We start from the raw sequence: 23,299 nt of genomic DNA, 5'->3' as shown, positions 1-23,299 counted from the left end.
TTTGTGACTTCTGCCTCTTCCACTAATTAAAAAAACAAACATTCTGCTCTTCCATACCAATAATGAGATTCATTGCTCCTGCTGCAAAGTCTCTATTTGAAGAAAAGCCAAGCTGCCTGAGAAAATCATGAATATTTATCCCACCATGATCTGTCTGGTATACCAATATATGCCACAGTAATTCTGGTTACATTATTTTCCTGTAAGAAAAGCTTCACTAGATATGGATGTTCAAAGAATATAGGATTAGAATCCAAGTGAAACAAGAGTGAGGATGTCCAGTTTTCACTGGGCCTGATCCTGGGAGGAGGGAGGCCCAACAGCTTATTCTGATCTCAGTAGGAGTGAAGGTGTTCAGCACCTCTCAGACATAAAAGGTTTCTCCAAGTGCCAGTTTGGCAGGATAGTTACTTACATACTTTCTAACATACTGCTCTTAGGTACTGTTCCCTATGGGACTGCTGCCATACATGAAATTAATTAATTACATGTTTGTAAGTAACTGAGAACCCCCAATATTCTTAACTAAGTTGTTAAATCAAATAATATCTTACATCAGATATAATTTTGCAAGAGTATCATACTGAAAGTGGTACTCTGTAGACTGACACAGAATAAAATTATTTAGAAAAAAAACATAAAATGACTGTATTCAACTTTTCACACAAAACCCCCACATTTTGTTTTAGAACACCAACAGGTAAGGCCACAGAACTCCAGCAAGGTGCTGATAAGTATATCAATTTAAACAATTAATATTACCAATAAATATCAAGAAAAATCATCTGCTTATTTAAAATTACAGCAATCAAATCAATCAAAAAGAGCAGCCACCAACATTGCAAGTCATAACTGTTTTCAAGTAAAAATTGCACTATGTGCTTTAAGACTGTCACATTCTCACATATTATAACAGTGTTAGAGTAACATACATGTATTAACTTTCATCCTTCTGTCCTGATTAGTCACAGTTTCACTGGAATTCTCCAATGTATGATTCTGATTTTCATCCTTACTGTCTTCACCAGGTAAATCTTCCTTTTCTTTTTCTTCAGTCTGTAATGGCTTTTCAGATCTGTCTTCCTTTCTGCTACATACATTCTTCTGGCCTGTCAGTGGCTTTCGTTTAAACAGGGAAAACTGAAGTAAAAAAACAGGTAAATAATATGTGCAAAACAGTTAGCTCTGAAATTCAAGATTAAAACCCACAAACTCTTTTGTGTATGACAAGGTCAACTGAGGTTGTAAATTTCTCCCTGGTAAAATAAATAATCTCTTAAAAACAAAATGACTACTTCAAAATGTTAATGAAAAACAGTTGCAATATTTGAAATGTGTCAAAATAGTACATGTGAACCAGAGAAGTTAAAATGATTGCATTTTGTTAAATTATACATTGTACAGTTTGTACTAAATACTGCAAGTGGTGCAATTATTTGGGTTTCTTTCAAATAAGAATCTGAGGCAAGGTCCAAAAAATACAGGTTCAGATCTCCAAAGCCCCAGAACAGTAAGTGCTTAATATGCTTCCTTAAAAACGTGTGTACTCCCTTTAAAGTTAATGACAGTGCTTGTGTCAGTGAGACTACACAGGTGCTCAGAGTTAACTGGTGCTTAATGTCTTTGTTCAACAGGAAACACAGCAGCCAGTCTCTGCAGAAGCCTCTGGATCCTAAACCTGTAAGAAATTCCATATCAGGTACTCCTCAACATGCTTATACACACATATATAGATATATATGATCCCCAAATCAGTGCATGTTGGAAATAGATGCAAGATAAACTAGCTTGGCTGTTGCTTTCAGAGAGAAATATGAGGGAAAATAGATAATGTCCCATATGAATCAAGTCCTAAGTTTTCACCTCACCAATATGTGATGTGATGTGATTAACAACCTGTCTTTTACATGAACAGGTGATAATGGGCTTTATCTCATTTCTACTGACAGAAGGACTATGATTTATTCTAAGAGAGCAATTATTTGGACAATTATCCCAAAATAAAATCAAATCTTAAAGAGGAGGAACAGGTTGCTCAGCAGTTTAATTATTTGTGCAGATCATGTAAATTGAGGTATTTGCATTGGTAACTGCCCACTGCCACCTTGCTCACTCACAAAACTAGAAGGAAAAATCAGGTCACCTACCTTTTTTCTCCCAACAGTTCCTCCAGTTATTTGGTCATCATTGTTCTCTGAAGAATTTTTCACAGTATGATTGTCGGTGCTTTCTTCCTCTAAAATAACATAAACATTTATATAAACTTCCCTCTGACTCATGCAAATCATAAAAATATCACAGAAAAACAGAAAAAAAACCCCAAAACTGTTCTTCAAGTTATTTTTGAAGTAGAAGTCACAAAAATGTGGATCTTAAAAAAAAGCAATCAGAATATTCAGTTCAACTTGACACCCAGCCTGACAGACTATTTTTATTTTTTTAATTTCTTTATATAATGCCCTTATAATGCTCTTCAGATGCTTGATTTTCAAGAACAGAACACTTATGGTAGTGAGACTATATAAAATATTTTGACTTAACACTCATAATTTGCTCTTGCTGACAGATGACAAAGTCTTGCACACTGATTTGAAAGCATATTCTAATTTGGGAAAGCTGGCTGTTAGGGCAGGAGTTATAGTTAAGCATGAATTTTATTCCATAGAAACAATTCTGGGAATGGAAAAACTTTCCATTTGAGTTGATGTTCCTGTGTTTAAATTTTCCTATGCTCCCTGTAAAAATCATATAAATTTAGAACTTAATATCAAAACTTCCAGATCACTGGATAATGGAAAAATATTTAAGCATCCATTCTGTACAAGCTATTTCTACTATAATATTGAAAATAAATGGTATAGCTTCTTCTTTATAAAGGCTTTATTATAATAAAGGCTTTTTTTTATATCACATTTGTTATTCTATTTCAAGAGAACAATTATAGATTATTCCAGAATTTCTAAAACAAAAGAAGGCCTTCATACATGGGGCACCCAACTTTGTGCTCCTCAGCTTTTCTAAAGGAATATATAATTCACACAAACTGTCATCAAAACTACAGGGAACATCTAGACTTGCACCCTCAGCATCTCTGAACAGAGTTCAGTAATTATCACACTTCACCTGAAATAGTCTGCGAACGTGATGAGGAAGTTGGCAAAGATGAGGAAGACTTTTGACAAGCTTCTCAGCTGAAGTGAGATAACACAATTACCATGACTTTGGCACTGCACAACTGGAACTGCTCCTACCAAGTAAGATACAGCCCTGCTAAGAGAAAGTCCTTCTCGTGGACTTCCTCCAATACACGACTGGGAAAAGTATTTCTTTCTTTCAAATCAGTAACAATTATTAATGGGGTTTTTTTGCGTCTCAAATTTCATTGCCTCTCAACAGCTGCTTTACCAATTACTGACAATAACTGTGCCATTCAGTATTTTTTATAATATGGGATTGCTTAGAACAATTTTATTTTTTGAAATGTTGTATATGTCTTTAGGAATTGTATTCTTACCCTGCTGAACGATGGTCTCTTTCTGAGTAGTCTCTTCCGTCTATAGAGAGACAAAACCAATTAAATCTCTACATTCAAACTTGTTAAAAAGTAAGATGTTTTGTGATTAACACCTACATGTTTTCCTCTCTCTACCAAAACCACCCCAAAAAACAACTTTGCATTTACAGGGTAGCTACACATATTCAAACTAATGCTGGTTATAGAACCAGATTCTTTCAGAGAACAGTAACTTAATAAGACTAAATGCTCTTACCTCTCCAGTTTCCACTGTGGTATTACTGCTTTTCTCTCCCTCAGGTGTTTTACTAGGTTTCTCTTTTGCATATTTTTCCTCTATTTCCTCTTCTTTCTCTGTTCCTTCTCTAGATTCTTCTCCTGTTTCCTCTTCTCCTTCTGCTTCTTCTATTTTTTCTTCTTCTTCTGTTTCTTCTTCTTCCTCCTCCTCCTCCTCATCTATCTCTTCATCTCCAGATAAGTTTTGTTCCTTTGACAAAATTGCCAAAACATAATTTTGAAACTCTGGGTGCACAGTGATATCATGGTCCTTACCCTACACCAGCTCATCAAATATCAGGATTTGACTAAGAACAAGAAAAATCAAAAGAGAATGTTCCAAGCAAATAGAATGAGGACAAAGACAGGAGACCCCACTCATGGTTTGCTAATTTTAATAGATTTTTAAAAAACAGACCTCCAGTGACCATTACGAATGCAGCTGATCTTTATGTTTTGCCAACATATGTCTCCTTAGAGAAAAAGTAATGAAAACAAACTTATTTTTGGAAAGAAAATATTTCTTTTAATGTTTGAAATATGCATAATTGACACAAGCAGTAGTAATTCCAACACTGAAAAAAAATTTAAAACCTATTTCCCATGAAAATTAATAAATACCAGATACATTTTGATTCATGTGATTCAATACAGACATGATAACCTGAATTTAAGATAGTTTCAGCCTACAATAAAACTTCAATATAGTAACATAAATTAGCCAAGAGTATTATAAAATAAATTTTAAAAGATGCAAATGTTATTTTTGTAAAAGTTTGTAAAGAATCAATTATATCCTTACTCCATTCAGACTGTCATTACCATGCCATTATGTATTTACAACAGCACGAAATACAATATTTGAAACAGAAACATTCCCCTTCTCATTGCAGAAATACAAGGGCCTAAACCAAGTCCAAGACGGACTTCTGATGTCAATCAAGTGAAGATTTATCAGTACACCAGAATTTCCAGAAAAAGAGGAACACATCTGTTCCACTGCAGGCTGTGTCACGATGGTGACTGGTGGGAAGTATCTGCACAGTCTTTTGGAAGTGTGGTGGAGGAATGGGTCTTATATTGAACACCTTTGTATACCTGAGTCAAAATGTTATCTCCTATCTGTTGTCAATGTTTTCCTTATTCTCTCTTACTTCTTTGATCTTTTGCCTGTTATCTCCACAATAACTGTTTTCATGGTCATCAGAAGGTAACTTCCTGGTCAGGAGGAGACCACGAATTAATGTTTCTAGAGGTTGGAGCTCTTTGGTGGAACTCCTTTGCTAAGCACCACTCTGACACCCCAGGAAGCTGAGACATCCTTACATATGATTTATGGAGACCTGCATTATTCTGGACCCCAGCTCACAGCCTACAACACCTAACATCACACTAGATGAATTTGTTTTGGTAACTGAGCCACACTCCTCATCCGCCCCACCCCCCCAAAAAATGGTGGAAGTGAGAGACACTCCTTGTACTCCAAAGACGACACCTACTGTTGTTTAACTGAGCAGCTTCACAGACTGACCCCATTTCCATTTACTGCATTTGCAGCTTGCCACAGGTGTCTCTGGCTGTCACCTCATCTGTTCAACTCCTAAAATAGCCCATTTTGAATCATAACTGATAGCACAGTTTTATTACTGCCATTCCTGCTTGCCCATTTACAGGCACGTTTACGGGAGCTTTTACCAATGGTGATGAATTATATGAGAATGTCATAATACAGATATGTTTTTATTTTAAAATATTAATCACCTGATCATTAAAAAGAATATCTGAAAAATCTGAGGCTGCTAATTAAGGCATATATATATGTATGTATATATATGTATCATGTATATATGTTACATGCATATATTATATACACGTATAAAATCTCTTCATTACTCTCTTCATGCGTTAGGGAGTTTGTTTTCTTATTCCACTCTAAATTCCTTTTTCATAGAAAGGTCTACTAAGAATACCTTCAACAGTTTTACTTCTGAAGTTGAGACAGAGGGAAGCTGACTTGGCCAAGGTCACACACAGAAAGTAAAAAGTAGTAAAGAACATACAAGTGACATATTTCAAACTGTTTTCATTTCAGCTTGAGGTTCCAGTTTCTTCAAGGGTAAAACAGTGGTTGGTACTATGAAACAGCTTTAAACATTTTGTACCTCTAGTACCTCATTACAGCAGAACAATAGTCTAGAAAATATCAACTTAACACATATACAGAATTTTGTATAACTGTCTTCTTTGCTTAATTTTTTGCATGCCTTTATTCTGGTTTTCCTGTAAATCCAGACCTTCATAACAAGACATTCTTAAGGATGAATTTGCTTTTTCCAGGCTTTAGGGGATGAATAATCTTACTTGCCCTGGTTTTGGCAAAAATATTGCCTCAGTGAGTATAACTGTCTTTTGCTAAAGTGGCTGCAGCTGGCTTTTCTTTGGGTAGATTAATACAGAATAATGACATTTCTTCTCAGAATACTCTATAAAAATATGTTCTTACGTCTACAGGAGAGAGGGGAAAAAATTTCACTCTCTTCCCTATCGTTGCCTCACCTGGTGTCATGTTCTGGCTAAAAGACAGTCTCACTGAAGACTGAAGATGTCTCATGGTAGACCTTCCTCAAATGACAGCTGCAAACTGGGTTTCTCTACAGTGCTGTAACTATTTCATTGTGGATCCATCCTGCTCCTGTGGAAATGGAGCTCTGGCAGACAAGCTGCTCACAATTAGCATTTCAGAAGGGAGGGCTTATAGTATCTTTCCACATCTCCTCAAGAAGTCAAAATAATGTATGCCACCACCATTTTATATTTCTAGGGAAGAAAATCTCAAAACCACTGATGAGACAAATTTAGTTGCAGATTTTTTAAAAATCTGGTAAAAACTCAGTGATGAAGAGAAAGCTGTAATTAATTTATGTACCACTTGAAATGGAGAGTTCTGGGAAGCTCTGGTTTACAAAGATGTTTCTGTTTTTAGTTGCCTTGGAAACTTAAAAATCCAGACAGAAGATTAATAAATAGAATTAAGAAGGAGGTAGGTAGCTACATGTTTCTTCCTGGGGGGTGTTCTGCTAAGAAGCCATAAACCAGCAATTGCTTAACTGAGTTTCTAATCATTTAAGGAACAGATTTTTCTGATGACCTGCCCAGCCCATTACCTTTAAATGCCCCAAAACATGCCATGGCCCTCTAACATGTCTATACAACAACTGAATGATATAAAAACCAAGTAGGAGTTTCCCTGTGAAGTAGAAGACTCTTAGTAGATGGGTGTTATGTCTAAGGAGTTTGGTCAATTGGTATAATGCTTCATAAGGGACTGAACAGTGCTCCCTTTGTAGAGCACTAGTAAAGACAACTACAAAATACATTTCTAGGACTATCTTTTTGCTTTGATGCAGGACTGAATAGAGGAACAGGTAGAGGAATCATATCCTATGCTACCTCTCATTTTGCTCTCCAAAAACCTAGTGCACATCAATGTCACTTCTGAATTGCCCATGCTGGGAAAATGTGCTAGGTTAATATTTTACTAAAACAGCATTGAAAGTAACAGTGTTAACCATGATCTTACATGAAGATGAGAGAGAAAAAAACCTCCCAAATAACTCAGTTTACCCTTTGTGGATTGGAGATATATGGATGGGTAGGCATGTAACATTTTCTTGATACTGATCATGATGTCAAGGTGTCTGATGTGAACTAACTGGAAATACTGCCTGACAAAACTCTGAGCAAAGCTAAGATAAATACCTTGTAGTTTCTTACCCAGCAGTTACAGTGAAAGCTTAACACCTTAAAATCCACATTGTGCTAGCCATTTGGCATTAGGCATTTGAACTGGGCTTTCATTTTGTAGGTATTTATATTGAAAAGTTATTAGCTCAGCTTCTCTAAACCTCAGAGAATTATCTTTCAGTTTAAGGATGTCTAAATAAAGCTGCCCAGTTTAATGACTAACAAAAATTCAAAGACATAAGTACTCAAATGAGAGATTTAACAGCTTATCCTTCCAATTACAAAAAGGAATCACAGAAATCAATTAGGTTGGAAAAGACCTCTGAGATCATCGAGCCCAATCTGTGACCGAACACCACCATGTCAACCAGACCATGGCACCGAGTGACACGTCCAGTCTTTCCTTAAACACCTCCAGGGACAGTGACTCCACAACCTCCCTGGGCAGCCCATTCCAATGCCCAATCACTCTTTCTGTGAAGAACAAGAGAGGTAGTCAACAAGCCAAACTAGGCTTTCCTCACACACTGTCAAGGAGACAAACAGCTCAGCTAAATACACTTAAAAGAATTTTGAGTGAAGAGCTGAGCCTTGCACCATAACTTGTCTAAAAGTTGGAATCTAGACTTCAACGTGGTTATATTGGCTTCCTAATTGTACAGTTCTATGTCAAGAGCACTTGACATGGATTACCTCATACTTATATCAGCCCCTTAATGCTGCTGTTCTGTAAGTATCCTGGAATACTAACACAAGACTGAACTTGTAATTTCAGGCACATAGTGAAGTGAAACAACTGCAAATCAGTTTTATGTCAGGCAGGAGTTTCCATTGCTAAATGTCAACAAAAAATTGAATTTTTAAGATAGTTATACCTTCTTGTAAATATGATGGAAAAAAACATATCGAAGTAGTAGATGCCCACATAGTGATACAATGATTATGCTGGACATGCGACAAACAACTACCACAATAGTGCCCTTCAACATCATGGTGTCATTCTGAGAAAAATGGAATAAAAAAGTGTATACACAGCTGTAAACAGCATTGTAGAAACTGATTGGACAGACCCATTTTCCATTTTTGTTTTACTAAGCTTTTTTCTGCCAATACCTTGCTATGCAACATATTTTATTTACTAAATGCCAAAAACAAGGACCTACAAGTTTCCACAAGTTTCTATTTGTGCACTTTTGTCACAGGCTGGCAGTGCACACACTTTGCATTAAGAGAAGTAATCTGATCACACTTATTAATCAAGACTTTAGCTGTCATTCTGAGACTGCACACAGACATTTATTTCAGAGTAGCAGACAGTAATTTTTTGAGGGCATTGTCCTAAAGATTTTTTGAGTTTGCTTTGGTCCAATTATTCTGTAGCTTGCCAGCTTGCTGCTGTAGGTGTACTTGGATAAAGATATATTTCTGCATTCTTGTTTGAGTAAAAATAACTACTTATCAATGTATAAAATTTTAATGTAAAACTTTATTCTGAAAAAGTATTTGTACTTTCAGTTTTGTGTCAGATTTTGACTATTCACTATAAATTTAAAAAGAGTTATCTAAAGGATTCTCTTTCCCCAGCAACTCAGAATGATTTTTTTGTTTATTCCCCAAAATAAATCAACATCTGAAATAGCTCAGATATACTGCAGCTTCCATATATAAAACTGTTACCTCCTCATGAAAGCTTTCTTTATTTGGAGAACAAGCAAATATAAATTTCCACGGCAAAAAGGAAAAAAAAATTCTACAGAACTAGAAAGAATTTTTAAGGTGTTTTCTGAAAACCATAAAACAAGTTGGAGACTGTTTACATCAAGTATAATCTCTTATGAGCTATTTTACACAGTAATATAAATACCCTCTAATATTCAGTTACTCAGAAATAGCATACCAAAATAACTCCTGGGTACTTAAGCCAAACAGATGAAATATAATGAGTAACTGCAAATTAGAATATGTTGATGTTATCTGAAAAACTTTTTGTGTCTCTGGAAGACACTATGCTGCATAAAATGAATTCTTAATGCTAACAGACACAGAGAAAAAAAATTACTTGGGAATATTAGCCCACAGTGGGATGCGTATTGTGCATATTTTCCAAATCCTTATAGAAAAAGTTTTGGTGTCTGGAGTTTGTCATGCAGCTCCCACGTATTTGCAAGTGAATGAGGACAGTCACTTCTTTCTGCTTTTATTGTGCACATAGCTTAAAGTACTGCATGTCTCTCCAAAATCCTGTTCTTTCCATTGAAACCCTGCCTTAATCATGCTGATTATTACTCAGTGCTTGGATAAAAACAATGGTAAAGGCAAATTTTCACCAAAACACCAGAGCAGGCAGGAAGGTTCTTTAAGATTCTTTGACTCTGTACATTCCTCAAAGGGATGTCCCATGGTTCACTGCTAAAACCTCTACAGCCTGCAAGACTGGGTTTCTAAGGGGAGCGCCCTCACTTCAAAATACTCTTATGTAAAAGAGGCAACTCCTACACAACCATCACTAACCTTTAAGCCCATTCTCACCTTGTAGATTTTTCAAGGCACATCCAACTTGGTAATGCAAGTCCCACCAACCTTCACCATGCAATTGTTTTCCACACCATGCCAGCACTTGTGGGAGTTCTCCCCCAGCCACTGGAAGGCCGGTTTTAAAGCACAGCTAATTGCAGGACACATTCAGGTTTGCTTCGTTCTTTTTCTCCTCGCAGATGATAATGAAGTGCCTAGTAAAGGAGATTAAATTTTGCAGAAGTTCTGCTGCTGTGTTTCTAATTATGAATGTAGCTTTGTGCCTTGGATAGATGCTGGATAGAATGAAAGTAAGGTATTTTATACTTCCAGTAAGAAAGCCAGCCTCTGCCAGGGTGGTTCACAATCCCAAACTCCTATTAGGTTGGTCATTATTGTTCACTTCTCAGTCGAATAGCACAGCACAGGCTCTTTTGCTAACATGGGTACACAGGGAATTTGAAACATTACTCTTCAATACTACTGTGATCTATATCCTTAAAGGAATAGGCACAGATAAAGTATTTATTTAATATAAAATTCTGCTTAGAGCTACCATTCTTTAGCTCTCTCTTACACTCTCCATATGACATCACAAATACTTTATATTTCACACAAACTACAAATGCAACTCTGTGTGAAAGGTGTAGTAGTCATGACAAATTATAAAGCTCTAAACTTATAATATTGAACCTAGGATGTTCCAGAAGATTGTCCTGCAATCCAGCTCAGAAAGACTAATTTCTGATTTTTCAATGATGGAAAAATATGAACAACGTGAAAGGTAGAATGGCAAATATCTTTAAAGTTGACATTTCAGGGCCCTGACAATAAATATTTTTGTAACTAAGTATGAGGCTTTGAGATAACGGTATTAATATTTGTTTAAATTATTATAGCATGAGGTTGCCAAGCAAAAAAGCAAGGGGCACTATCATAAATTCTTAGAAAAAAGACAGTGATTAACTGTACTTGCTTCTTCTTCTGGCAATAGAAAAATAAAGCCTCTGTTGCTCTCAGCAGTGCAATTTTCTTATGCCAAAGCTATCTCTCCAAAATCCTTTCAATATGCAAAAGTTAACTTCTCCTCTCTCCATTAAAACATATGAAGAAGTGTATGAAAATATTACAGCTCAGTGAGTGACTTCAGATCATGAACACGCTCGGAACTTCACTGAGGACAAAAACTATTGGTTTGCCTTTTGTGTGAGCAAAGTATTTGCCCAGTTGCTCATAGAATGCCATGGTACTAAACACTCTCAGTTTTTTGAATTCTGTGATTAGATATTAGTTGCCCTTTTTTTTTACTTTTTACAGATCTGAAGATCCTGTTATTTCTGAGTTTGATTCTGCTTCCCATAATGTTATTTGAGAGGTAAGATCTAGAAGGTATTATCATGTAGGGAGAAATTCTATCTTAAAAAGGTATTAGGTTTTATTTCCCCCTAATTTTTATTACCTTTAGGTAATAAAACCTAAAAAAAACTAAAAGCAATAAAAACAAAAACTAGATGTTCTTTTCTGCATGATTCTGAAAGGCCCCATTTTAAAAAATACCCATGTACCTATTCAGATAAGAAACTGGAAAAAAAAGTAGTGAATGAAACCCAGACATTTTCTGTAGCTTGGGGAAGGACATTTTTGTTATTCAGCATCAATTATGCAAAGAGAACTACTATCTGAATAAATGGTTTGATATTTTCAGATATAATGGACAAACCTACCTGCTGAAATTTTGCAAGCATAAGAGAAGAGCTGAGCTACAGCATATTCCAAAGTCACCAAGAGCATCCTCACCTCTAACAAGAGCTGAGAGGCAGGAGCAGTCTTGCACCCTGCCCCACTGAAAGTGCCAGAGGTGCTTGTAATCCATGCCTCCTGTAAAAGGTAGTATGTGCATATGTAATTCTGTGAACATGTCTGTGAAAGTGTGCAGGGGGATTAAAAGTTCTGAGACGAGCGGTAGAGGAGTGCTTAGATATTATTGGTTGCTTATTAACATTTTATGGCTGTCTAATGTTGCTGTCACTGCTGTATTGCTGCTCTTGAACTGAAAGTGTAGCTGGTTGATTGCTGATTAACTGTAATTAATAAACCAATAAATCACTAATTCTTTACCTGACTTAAACCACAGACCTGAACAGTTTTTCCATGTGACAATCATTAGGGAATAAATCATGAAGAGGAAATAAATGCCTTTTTTTTTTCCTAAGAATACAAGAACATGAAGACATGAAATGACAATAGCAAAAGATGGATCCTTTTAACCAAAAAAAGAAGTTACTTCTTCAAACAATGCATAAAGAAATGTAATAATTATTTTCCAAAATATGTACTGGATGCTAAATGGGTTAAAAATCAATTGAAAGAAATTCATGGAAGGAAAATGGCTGTTAAATATAATACTTATATTGCTGAACCACAAATTATTGATTATACTGAATGTATTTGGTATTTGATTATATTGAAGGTATATTAGTATACTGAATGTATTTGGTACATTCAAATGTACTATTTGAATAATTACACAGGAAAAGTAACACTACTTGTTTGTGCTATTCTAATAATTTTTTTCCCAGGCATTCACCAGCAGCCACTGGTAGAAATAAAGATGTCTGAGCAGTTGTCTGTTGTTTTCTCTCTATTGCAGGACTTTCTTTTCTCTACTAAAAACTAGTTCAGGAGCATTTCTGCCATGTTGCTTCAGTGCTGCACATAAATCTTTCTGTATGCCATAATAAATACCAAGGACATACTGAATTTTCACAAAACCACAAGTAACAAACTTTATAAACCAGTATGAGTCAAACTAAATAAAATTCCACTCGTTATGCTAATGCAGTTCCAAAGTCCCATCAAAGCCCAGAAATGCTGGCACAATGTACAATTTATGTAACAATTCAGTGGAAAACCCTTAGAAGTGCTGGAGTAATGCTCTGCTTTTCCCCCACCACAGGAATGATCCACAAAACTACATAAAATCAGTTCTCAAATCAATGAATTTTCATCCAGACAAAACAAAGAAGAGGAGATGCCCATGAGCTGCCTTCCCTTCACTCTCTAGGAAAGCTTTATGCTATCAGCACATGGTAAGAGAGGAACAACAAATGGTCCCCATTTGCCTAAGAATTAACATTAAAAGCTACAGCCAAACAGTGAAAGAAGAGCCATTCCTATGTGGAATTGGAAACCACCTGCTTTAAAGTGCTCTCACCTTTTTCTCCCTCTCTCTAGGAAATACTTTTAACAAGAAATAACAGACTTTTTTCACAGCACAGTTTTCTTCCAATGACAAATTCTAGAATCACAAAGACGTAGATGTCATATCCAAGAAACCCAGTTTTAGGCCTATAAAAATACTTCTCAATATTACTCTAAGTTTGATCACAGTGACATCCTAATCTTTCATAAGAAGGATAAAATAACACATCATAGCTTCACTTGGTTTCAGAAGGAAGTATTTTCGCAGGAGTTCAGTGACAAAGCAGCACTTCTGAGGGTTCTGTTGTTAGAGCTGTTTTCTTGGGAAGTGCCTTTAACTGTTAAAATATTGCATTCTATCAAACTATGAGGATACTTACCCTGTTTCAAAGACACATGCTGATGTCAAGGCAATGTGTTCCAGAGAATTCCAAAGCTTGAAACACATTTCACAGGGACAAAATAGAGTCACTGGATTAACTTTTCATTGTAGTCAGGCATGGCACATGACCAAAGTGATCTTACCTTCAAATGCAGTGTATGGAAGGGGTGAGTGGGGCAGAAAGGATCAAACTAGACTACAATCTACTGGCAAATTACTAATCTACTACAGGCTTTTTAGAAAATGAATTCTGGAGACATTGTATCAAAGATAGTTTAATGCCAGTATCTTACAAAACAGTATTAAAAATGTTTCATAATCCCAACATAAGTATTGATTCCATTAAGATTTTTATTGAATGACATTTACTCATTTTGATTCCTTTCCTCTCCTGTTCTCATTTTCAAATAGGATTTAAGTAACTATTTTGCTGGAAAATGAATGTCAATACTGAGTTCTATTTACAAAAATGTCCCAGACCACCCATTAGCATAGAATTTAAGTAACAGTGCTATATGACAAGTCCCTATCTCTTCTTTTGCCAGTGTTTGAAACAGTAATGCAATATCTTACAAAAATAACTTGCAAGACTTGTTTGTGTATTTTAAGAAAACTCGAGAAGTATTAACCTTGTCTTTTCCAAAAAGAATTCGGACTTTCTTGCTGCTTTCTTTATATTCCATCTGGCTTCTAGCTGTACCTCTTTTGAGAGATCACAGATGTGATTTTTTAGAAGGGAAAAGCACAGATCTCCTCAATGAGGAGAAGCTTTGGTTCAGATACCGAAAACATATATATGCTTCACACAGCCACAGAATATATTCCCCTTCCTGAGAACCTTAGAGTTAGATGACTAATGTAATGCAGTGTTTTGTAGGCAGATATAGAATCTTCTGTGTACTGCACAGTATAAACAAGTAAAAAAAGTTTACAAGTGTATTTTCAAATTCTTTTCACCAAGGGTGAAAGCTAAAAATTATCCCTGAACAGATACATTCTGACTCTAATGTAAGCTAGGCCAGATTCTGAGACTTGTGCATTTGCACATAATTGTGTGCCAAACGCCAAAACAAAAAGTCAACCTTAAGGCCTTTGAAAAATCCCAGGCCATCACTTACCCAGGCCTGGTAAGTGATTTACCTCTCATCAACTGACCCAAAATTTGGCAACTTATCTTTTCTTTAATTGATGCTGAGTACTCAAACATTTTACCAATGTATGAACAGAAGAAAAGTAAGGGGAATGAATATGGACTGACAGCAAAATTTAAAAATATGTATATTTGCTAATTTACCAACACTCCTTTCATATAAGGCACAGTAACAAGTAAGCTGTCCTGCAACTAATACTGATGTATTGCTGATTCAAAGGCAAAGAAGATTACACTGTTGCAATGTATAATTCATGTTGGCAACACAACATTACAATTTAATTAAGAGGCAAACACAGTTTACCTCCTCAGCAATTATTTTTTAAATCTGTGTCATACATGACAAATGTGATTGTAAAAATGACTGTATCAACAACTTATTATTTCTGTTATAAAAGCTTCCCAAATCAAAACATTTTCTTCAGTCTTTTTTGAGAAATTGGCACTTAAATGCATGATAATGTATTTTGACTACATTAGAAGTTTTTTTAAGTAATAAAAATCAGTCTGCCATTGTTCCGAAATTTCCTGAAGAGGCTTAAAATGCATGTCCAGTAATCTATTCTACTTTAGTGTTAAATAATGAGGTAGCACATTGTTCCAAAATTGTTCTGAATTATGTAAACCATTTGCTACACGCTGTTTGGACTTCATGGTTTGTTTAGAGCTGTTTGGTAAAGCAGTACTTTCTGTCTTTTCTGACTTCCTGGATTTGCTTTTCTTTTGTGGAAACTTATTATGATAATTTTTTCTTTTATCTTTTGCTTTTTCCTCTTCCTCTTCTTCTTCCTCCTCTCCCTCATCCTCTTCCTCCTCTCCTACATCCTTTTCTTCCTCTTCTTCTTCTTCCCCCTCTCCCTCTTCCCCTTCTTCTCCCTCTTCCCCTTCTTCTTCTCCCTCTTCCCCTTCCCCTTCTCCTTCCTCTTCCTCTTCTTCTTCCTCTTCTTCTTCTTCTTCCTCTTCTTCTTCTTCTTCTTCTTCCTGCACTCCCTCTTCTCCCTCCTCTTCCTCTTCTTCTACTCCTTCTTCCTCATCTTCCTCTTCTTCCTCATCTCCCTCTTCTTCCTCATCTCCCTCTTCTTCTTCCACTGCCTCTTCTCCCTCTTCTTCCTCATCTCCCTCTTCTTCCACTGCCTCTTCTCCCTCTTCCTCCTCATCTCCCTCTTCTTCCACTGCCTCTTCTCCCTCTTCTTCCTCATCTCCCTCTTCTTCTTCCACTGCCTCTTCTCCCTCATCTTCTCCAACTCCCTCTTCTTTTTCCTCCCCCACTCCCTCATCTTCTTCTATCCCTTCTTCCTCTTCTTCATTTCCCCCCTCTTCTTCCTTTTCATCTTCTCCACCCTCCTCCCCTTCTGCTTCTAGCCCTGTTCCTTCTTTTTTCTCCTCATCTTTTCTTTCCTCTTCAACTTCATCCTCCCCTTCTTCTTCTTCCACTCCATCCTCCTCCCCTTCTGCTTCTGCCTCTGTTCCTTCTTTTTTCTCCTCATCTTTTCTTTCCTCTTCAACTGCATCCTCTCCTTCTCCTTCTTCCACTCCATCCTCCCCCACTTCTGCTTCTGCCTCTGTTCCTTCTTTCTCCTCATCTTTTCTTTCCTGTTCCACTTCATCATCCCCCTCTCCCTCTTCTCCTTCTTCCACTCCATCCTCCTCCACCTTCTTACTCCTCATATCTTCTTCCTTTTCCTGTTCTTCTTCAGATATATCTTCTTCCTTCCCTGCCAATGGTTCACTTAACTCCTCTTCACCCTCTTTTTCTTTCTCCCTTTCTTCATTTTCTTCTTCATCTTCCTTCTCATATTCTCCTTCCTCTTCTGCCTCTGTCTCTTTTTCTTCCTCCCCCTCTCTATGTTCACCTCCTTCCTCACTCTCATTTCTTCCCTCACTTTTAACCTCTTCCTCCTTTTCTTTTTCAGTGCCTTCCTCTTTTGCATACTTCTCCATATCCTCCTTTTCTCCCTCACTCAGCATTTCTTCTTCCTTCATCAACCTGCCTTGCTCATCTCCTTGATCTTTTCCATCTTCCTGATTAACCTCTTCAATCTCCTCTGCACCCTCATTCTCACTGTCTCTCTCAGCCTGTGACTCCTCTCCTTCATTTTCTTCCTCATTATCTTTTTCCTCCTCATCTTTATCTTTTTCTACTGAAACTTCATCTCTACCTTTCTCATTCTCACTGTCTTCTTCTTCCTCCCCTAGTTTACCTTCACTGTCAATTGTTTCATCTAATTTTTCTTTTTCACTTTCACCCTTTTCACTGCCTTCACCCTCCTGCTCTTGATCAGAATCCTCCCCATTCTTAATTTCTAATTGCCCATCTTCATCAGATTTAGCATCAGAGTCTGTTTCTTCCTCATTCTGGCTTTTTAAATCAGTCTCTTCTACACATGCTTTCTCATTGTTTCTAATTTGCATCTCCTCAATCTCACTGTCTTCTTTTTCTAAGTCCAAATCTTCCACGTTTTCTACTGTTCTCCTTCCCTTCTGGATGTCTCTGCCTTCATTGTAGTCCTCTCCTTTTTTCCTACGCTTAAGCACATACTTTTCAAGATCGTAACTACTTTCCTCAGTTGAAGACGATGACATAGTTAGAGATATTTTAAACCCTATCTTCTCTGTCTTCTCTGCACTACTTTCTTCTCCTTTGACGTGCGTTCTTTCACACTTCTCAGATTTTTCAGCAACATCCTTTATTTTGTTTTGACTTTTTATTGCTTCTCGACTTTCTTGCTTTTGAACGAGATTGTATTTTTCTACAACTAAGGAATCATCAGTCTGGGGGTGACCCCTGGATGCAGAAGGAAGTACCTCTATTTTAAGTGATTGCTTAGATTTAACAGCTTTTGATTTTTTATCGGAAGAACTTGGTTTTTCAGACGGAATTTGATTTTCAGTTGGAAGATTATAAGTTACATCCTCCCTGAAAAATTCAGGATTTTCCACATATTCTTCTTGCCTTTTCATTAATCTGCTTTTGTCCCCAGTCATTTGTTGAACACCCCTTTTCAAAGTACTAACACTTTGTGTATGCTCAGGTTTAGCTTTTGTTGGTTTTTTTTTGGCCACAGACTTCCCTACAAAGGCACTACTCTTTTCTAAATCTTGTCCTGGTGACTCTGAAAGTGAGGACTGCTTTTGTAAAGAGCCAGAGTCTAATTTTGAGGCCTCCTTTGTGAAATCAGAATCCTTGTTTTTCAGCCCACCCTTACCATCTCTTTTCAGTTTCACATTTTTATTGTTCTTCTATTCCACACGAGAAGCAGAAAATTAAAAAGAAAGAAAAAAAAAGCATTAAAGACAAATGACAGCAAAGAAAAAAGGTTAGAAAAGCATCTGAACAAGAAAAGAAACAATTTGTGGGAGGGGGTTAAAAGGTAGCATAAAAAGTAGAATATTTCACATGAAATGAATTCACCAGTGCATATATGAGAAGAATGTAACATTCTGTTAATGATTAATGTGCTACTACACCTTTCTCACTAACCCAGCACTGCAAGGGCATGCAGGAAGGACTCTGCATCCAGTACCACATCCCATGAGCCAGAGCAGATGCAATGCATGAGGTTGTTGCAAACAGAAGGAAATAAGTGAAGTTCTCTTACACCTTCCTCCACCTCCCCCCTGGAAAACCTTCTGATGCACTCACTGCTATGCTCTTTCTAAGAAGTTTGAAAATCTGTTGCCTTTCTGCTTTAAGTTTTACACTTATTTAACAAATTTTGCAGAATAATTTTTAAAATCTAAAATAAAATGATAAAGAAATATAACAAAATGCCGAAAAGCTAGGATCACTTTAGGAGTGAAATAAGAAGGTAATACAAAGTATTTTAACTTCATGATTAAAACCAGTAATTTTGCTCCTTTAAATATAATCTATGGTGAATACCTGTCAGTAAAGTTTTTACTTACACTATGTCCCAAAAGTCAATTGAAATCTTTTTGCACCAACAAACCAATAGAAATGTATGTATATGAAATGTGTATATGATAGTCTCTTGCTCCTTAAACTGGTGAAACATTATATACTCTCATCTCAAACCCCACTGGATATGAGGAGTTCTATGTGCCTGCACAAATTCTGACTTCAGTCAGCTTCTTAGAATTTCATCTTAGAACTGGATATTCAGAAAATTTGCAAGAGGAGGCCTATAAAATTTGCCTATTTTTTTTTGCCTTGCAGAAACAATGAAGTACTAGGATAACACAAGAATTGCAGATTTTTTGAACATCAGTACAAGTATACATGTTTATAATTAGTTATAGTACCTTCTGTTTCTGAAGAGGTGATAATTCTATGGACCAATCACTGGGATTCAATTTCATTGCATGTGTCTGCAAAAAATAAGATCTTTATTAAAAAATAAATATAACTAACAGGAAAAGCAGCATCAAAGCCCATTTCTACTAAACAGAGTTATTTCATAAACATTTCAATATTATTGCAGTTAGATTGAGACAAACCTGTATGATCATTAAACTCTCCTATTTTACTTCCACTTCCTCATTTACTGCTTATAAAGAGAGTGGTAACCAGCCTCGATGGTCTGTAGAGACTGAAAGCCCTTTCTTACAGTCCACAAGCACATTTGAGATCCACCTTCCATCCGCCACAAAGTTGAGGCTACAAATATGACACCTGATCATGACAACCTTCAACTCAACATCTAGTTTGATACCACAGCCTTGAAAGAATATGTTCAGAGAAACATTACACATCAGAAATTTTCCTTGGAATCTCTCTTCTACATAAAGCAAAAACCCAAAAGGCAAGGCAATGTAGAATATTACTAGGTGGGCATGTGTAGTGAGATTTTGGTCATCCTTTCCCATACATTCCAAATGACCAGATAATGTTCTTTGTTAACTGCTTATGGCTTAATCACCATATTCTTTTTCAACACAGTTCTGGTTTCAGACTTCCAAAAATTCGTATCATCAATGTGACATTAAAGGTTTTCCTCCACCTGTCACACTCGTCAATAAGATATATGTTGCCACAGTCTAGAAAAATTGAGGCAACTATGCTGTATCAGGTTATTTGCATTTAGATTCAAGAAGAGCAATCATTTTATTTTGCATTTTGACAAGTTTGCCTGATGGGCTTTTTTTCAAATTTACTGTTTCATTCTGACAAATGTTTTAAAATTGATTCACGATAAGTACAAAACCTAAAAGGAGAAGGAAGTCTAGCTCATAAAGTGTGCAATATGTAAATAAGGCCATGCTGTGCATTGTATCTGAAAACATTTTTTTTCTTGTAAATCAAGTTTTATAACTATGAAATAAATGGTATGTGCAAACAGACTGTTAAATTAAGTACTTTTAAGTACAAGCAAATAATAATTCCTGTAAAATGTGCAATCCCTCCAGCATAATTGACAACATATTCAGAGCTGAATCCACAGAGAGTTTCCATTCCATCAAAGCCTAAAAAAAGACAAAACCCAACTCTCTTTCCAGTGCACTGCATTAAGGCCTGGACATGTCCTTTCCGCCGAGCAAACAAAATTGTTTTGAAAAAGTGTAGAAGTGATAAGGTGAACATGCTTTTTAAATAAAAGATGTAGGAATAAGCTTGAGGATCACCAAATAATCAAAATGTCTGCATTTCGGTCTTCTCTTTAATATGCTCCACCTGTACTAAACCTCTTCTGGAAACAGGAAAAGATAGCTCTTCTGCTTCATTTCCTGAAATTCTCTCTTGGAAATCATTAAGAAAATCAAGTTCAGATACCATGTGGTATCCAGTATGCTTTTCCTTTTCTTTCTGATTACCAGAGCTAAAGTGTGGGGAGGGGCTGCATTACTTGGACTGTTTTAATCTCATCCTACAACATTACTTGGGAAATTATAACATATTTCAGCATTGGATAATGATGATATGAAATGCATGCCCATTTTACTTTCAGTACTTCTTTATGTCACATAGGACATTCTGGGCTAGTCAGGAGTTCTGTACTAGGACCTGAAACATGATTTAGCTTCTTTGTCTTCCTCTGCATAAAAAATGATTGAATTACAGATTCATTATTGGAATATATTACCATATTTAGGATGTCAGTTGTATCTCCAAGGTTTCTGTCAGTACTGTCATCATCTGAATCTTCTTCTGCAGAGACTTCACCAGGTTTACCCTTTCGATGATCATTTTCTACAATCGGGGGAAATAAATAAACAAATTCCATAGGAAGAAGCAATATATAGCAAACAAAACACACTCTTATAAAATAGAGATTATTTCTAATTTTCTGACATAGAACTGAAGTACTGAGATTCCTCATTCCCCCATCCTAAGACACAGAAGAAACACTTCCATCTCCTTTTCATCAGTATTAACATTAGAGGTTAATACTGAAACCAGCAATCTAGTCTCAGTGCACTGTAGATCTCTGACCATTTCTGCAGGCTTTCAAAGCATAAATATTACATGGGACATAGATTCTTTTGGATAATCTTTCTAATAACAGTGTAACAATTAGACCAAATTAGCTGCAGTCATGTTATGTACATTGCACATTACCCATGCAATGGGTGGAGAGACAGTGAGTTTAACTCCAATGCAGCATCATAAAAATGTTCCTATGTCATTTTCAGGTTCACCTCAAGTCCTTCAGATATAAGACTATTCCATACAGCACAAAACCTGAGGGTTTAGGCCTAGGAAGACTCTAAAGGCAATTCAAATTTCACAGCATTGCTTTCCTAGAACAAGAAATGCTAATGGACATGCCGGCTGCTTTACAAATAATCATCTTAATTTTAACTGAATTAATTACTTTCAAATTAGATTTGACTGTCCAATAAATCTGGGCTAACCTTTACAGAGAAGCACTGCATTCTGCACTCTTCAGCACTGCTTCTCCAAGGAAATCACACATGCCCAGGAACCCAGATAAGTCCAGAACTGCTCTAGAGAATCTGTGCAAAAGTCCAGTGCTGTATCAGTATTATGGTTATTCAGGCTTTTGCATGAGTTACAATATTATAAATCCTTATTATCTTAGCTAATAGAGAATTTTGCATTTCCAAGTAAAGAAAGGTCCTGTAAGAATTAGTATACCTCTTCTCTTATCCAAGTTCTCTTATAGACCTTACTGTCTCTACCATTGTTCCTAACAGGGTTTTTTTCTGTAATTCCCTTTTTTTTTGGCGAAAATGGAGAGCAGTTAATGTTCTTACAGTCTTTTTTTGTGAAGTCTTATTTCTAAAGGCTTAAGGAACCACAGGTGCAATTCAGAAGTTGTTTTTCTTTCACTCAAGCCTCCCCTAAACCTTTAAGCATGTTTTCCAAACATGAACAGTGTGAGGCAATTTCTTGTCTGCATTTCTCAGCTTTCTGTATGCTGCCAGACCCTCTTGAGGTAAGACTGAACTTAAACTTCCTTTCATATTCAAACTGAGCATCATTTACGAATGATGAGAGCTAAACCATACTTATCAGAAAACAGCAGCAAGATGTGGGGACACTTCACCTTTTTCACTGTCTCCATCTGCCACAGATTCAGCTTTAGGAAGACTTGTTGCAGAAAAACTGAATGGGGTAGTGTTGCTTGTCACAGGCAATGAAGATTTTAAGAAGCTTTCTCCCAGTGGAGGCGGAGTTCGTGCCATTCGAATAAACTGTTCTGGTGACCTTTCCTTTAGAAGATCAAAAAAATATACTGAGAATAAGGGTAGAAGAACAAAATGTAAGCAATTTCTCATATTTAATAGCAGTATTGTCTTTTAGTTGATGATACTATGCTGAACTTTTATACAAAGCAGAAAAAACTATCTTCAATATCTTAATTATTTATAGTCCTAAAAAGTGGACATAGAAGGAATTTTTTAGATTGTTTCTACACAATAATTTCAAGCAGTCTTAAAATATAGACAAAGGACAAAAAGAACTTCTATTTAAGATTTCTATTTAAAATGAAAAACTACTCTCTCAAATAACACTGAGATATTTAACCCACAACATCAATACATTTTTACAAAATAAATGCAGGTTTTGGTAGAGTTAGTTTTCAGAGAGGTAAGTAAAATAATCCAACTCATCATGCTACTTAAAGAAATCACATGGAATGCCTAGTGGAGATAAAGGTGAAAAAACTACTATTTTAAGTAGCTACAGGATTTAGGGATATTTTAAGCTGATTGTGAAATGTTCTCCTTATATATTTTATAACGATGAACTTGTTTAATATATTCAAGGACTCAGAGGGAACAACAAAAGAGTTGGGTTCTTGGCACCATTTAAAAATATAAGATACTTTTAAAAATGCAACAGAAGAAGTTCTCTATTTTGCAAACCCAATTTGATTTTTTTTCCCAGAAATAAACAAGGAAAATCTGACCAATACCTCTTTTTTTCCTCCATCAGCTTTTGGGATCAGAGTAAATATTAATTTTTCTTTTCATACATTAAACTTAAACACTTATCTTCAGAAGATGTATTTATCTGCTGGGTATATGCTGTGATTTTTAGCTTTAAAAGTGATTTTGTTTCCTAAAAGAAGTATGGTAGCTCTAAACAGCT

The 23,299-nt window shown here is 36.2% G+C and overlaps 1 protein-coding gene across 1 annotated transcript in view; it reads right to left on the bottom strand.

Annotated features, from left to right (window-relative positions):
• Positions 1–483: 483 nt before the first annotated feature.
• RPGR (retinitis pigmentosa GTPase regulator) overlaps positions 484–23,299 on the bottom strand; it is a 53,843-nt gene continuing 31,027 nt past the window's right edge. Inside the window, exons 11-17 of the mRNA XM_032678972.1 lie at positions 22,251–22,416; positions 20,823–20,929; positions 19,045–19,110; positions 3,771–4,001; positions 3,515–3,554; positions 2,148–2,236; positions 484–1,140 (exon numbers count right to left, since the gene is read on the bottom strand). Coding sequence (XP_032534863.1) covers positions 919–1,140; positions 2,148–2,236; positions 3,515–3,554; positions 3,771–4,001; positions 19,045–19,110; positions 20,823–20,929; positions 22,251–22,416 — 921 coding nt within the window. The 3' untranslated portion in view covers positions 484–918. The remainder of the gene's footprint in view (positions 1,141–2,147; positions 2,237–3,514; positions 3,555–3,770; positions 4,002–19,044; positions 19,111–20,822; positions 20,930–22,250; positions 22,417–23,299) is intronic.

The sequence above is a fragment of the Chiroxiphia lanceolata genome, chromosome 2 (assembly GCF_009829145.1).
Source record: "Chiroxiphia lanceolata isolate bChiLan1 chromosome 2, bChiLan1.pri, whole genome shotgun sequence".
NCBI classification, from domain to species: Eukaryota; Metazoa; Chordata; class Aves; order Passeriformes; family Pipridae; genus Chiroxiphia; species Chiroxiphia lanceolata.
The sequence above is the reverse complement of the archived record's forward strand: the minus strand, read 5'-3'. Positions and strand labels throughout refer to the sequence as shown.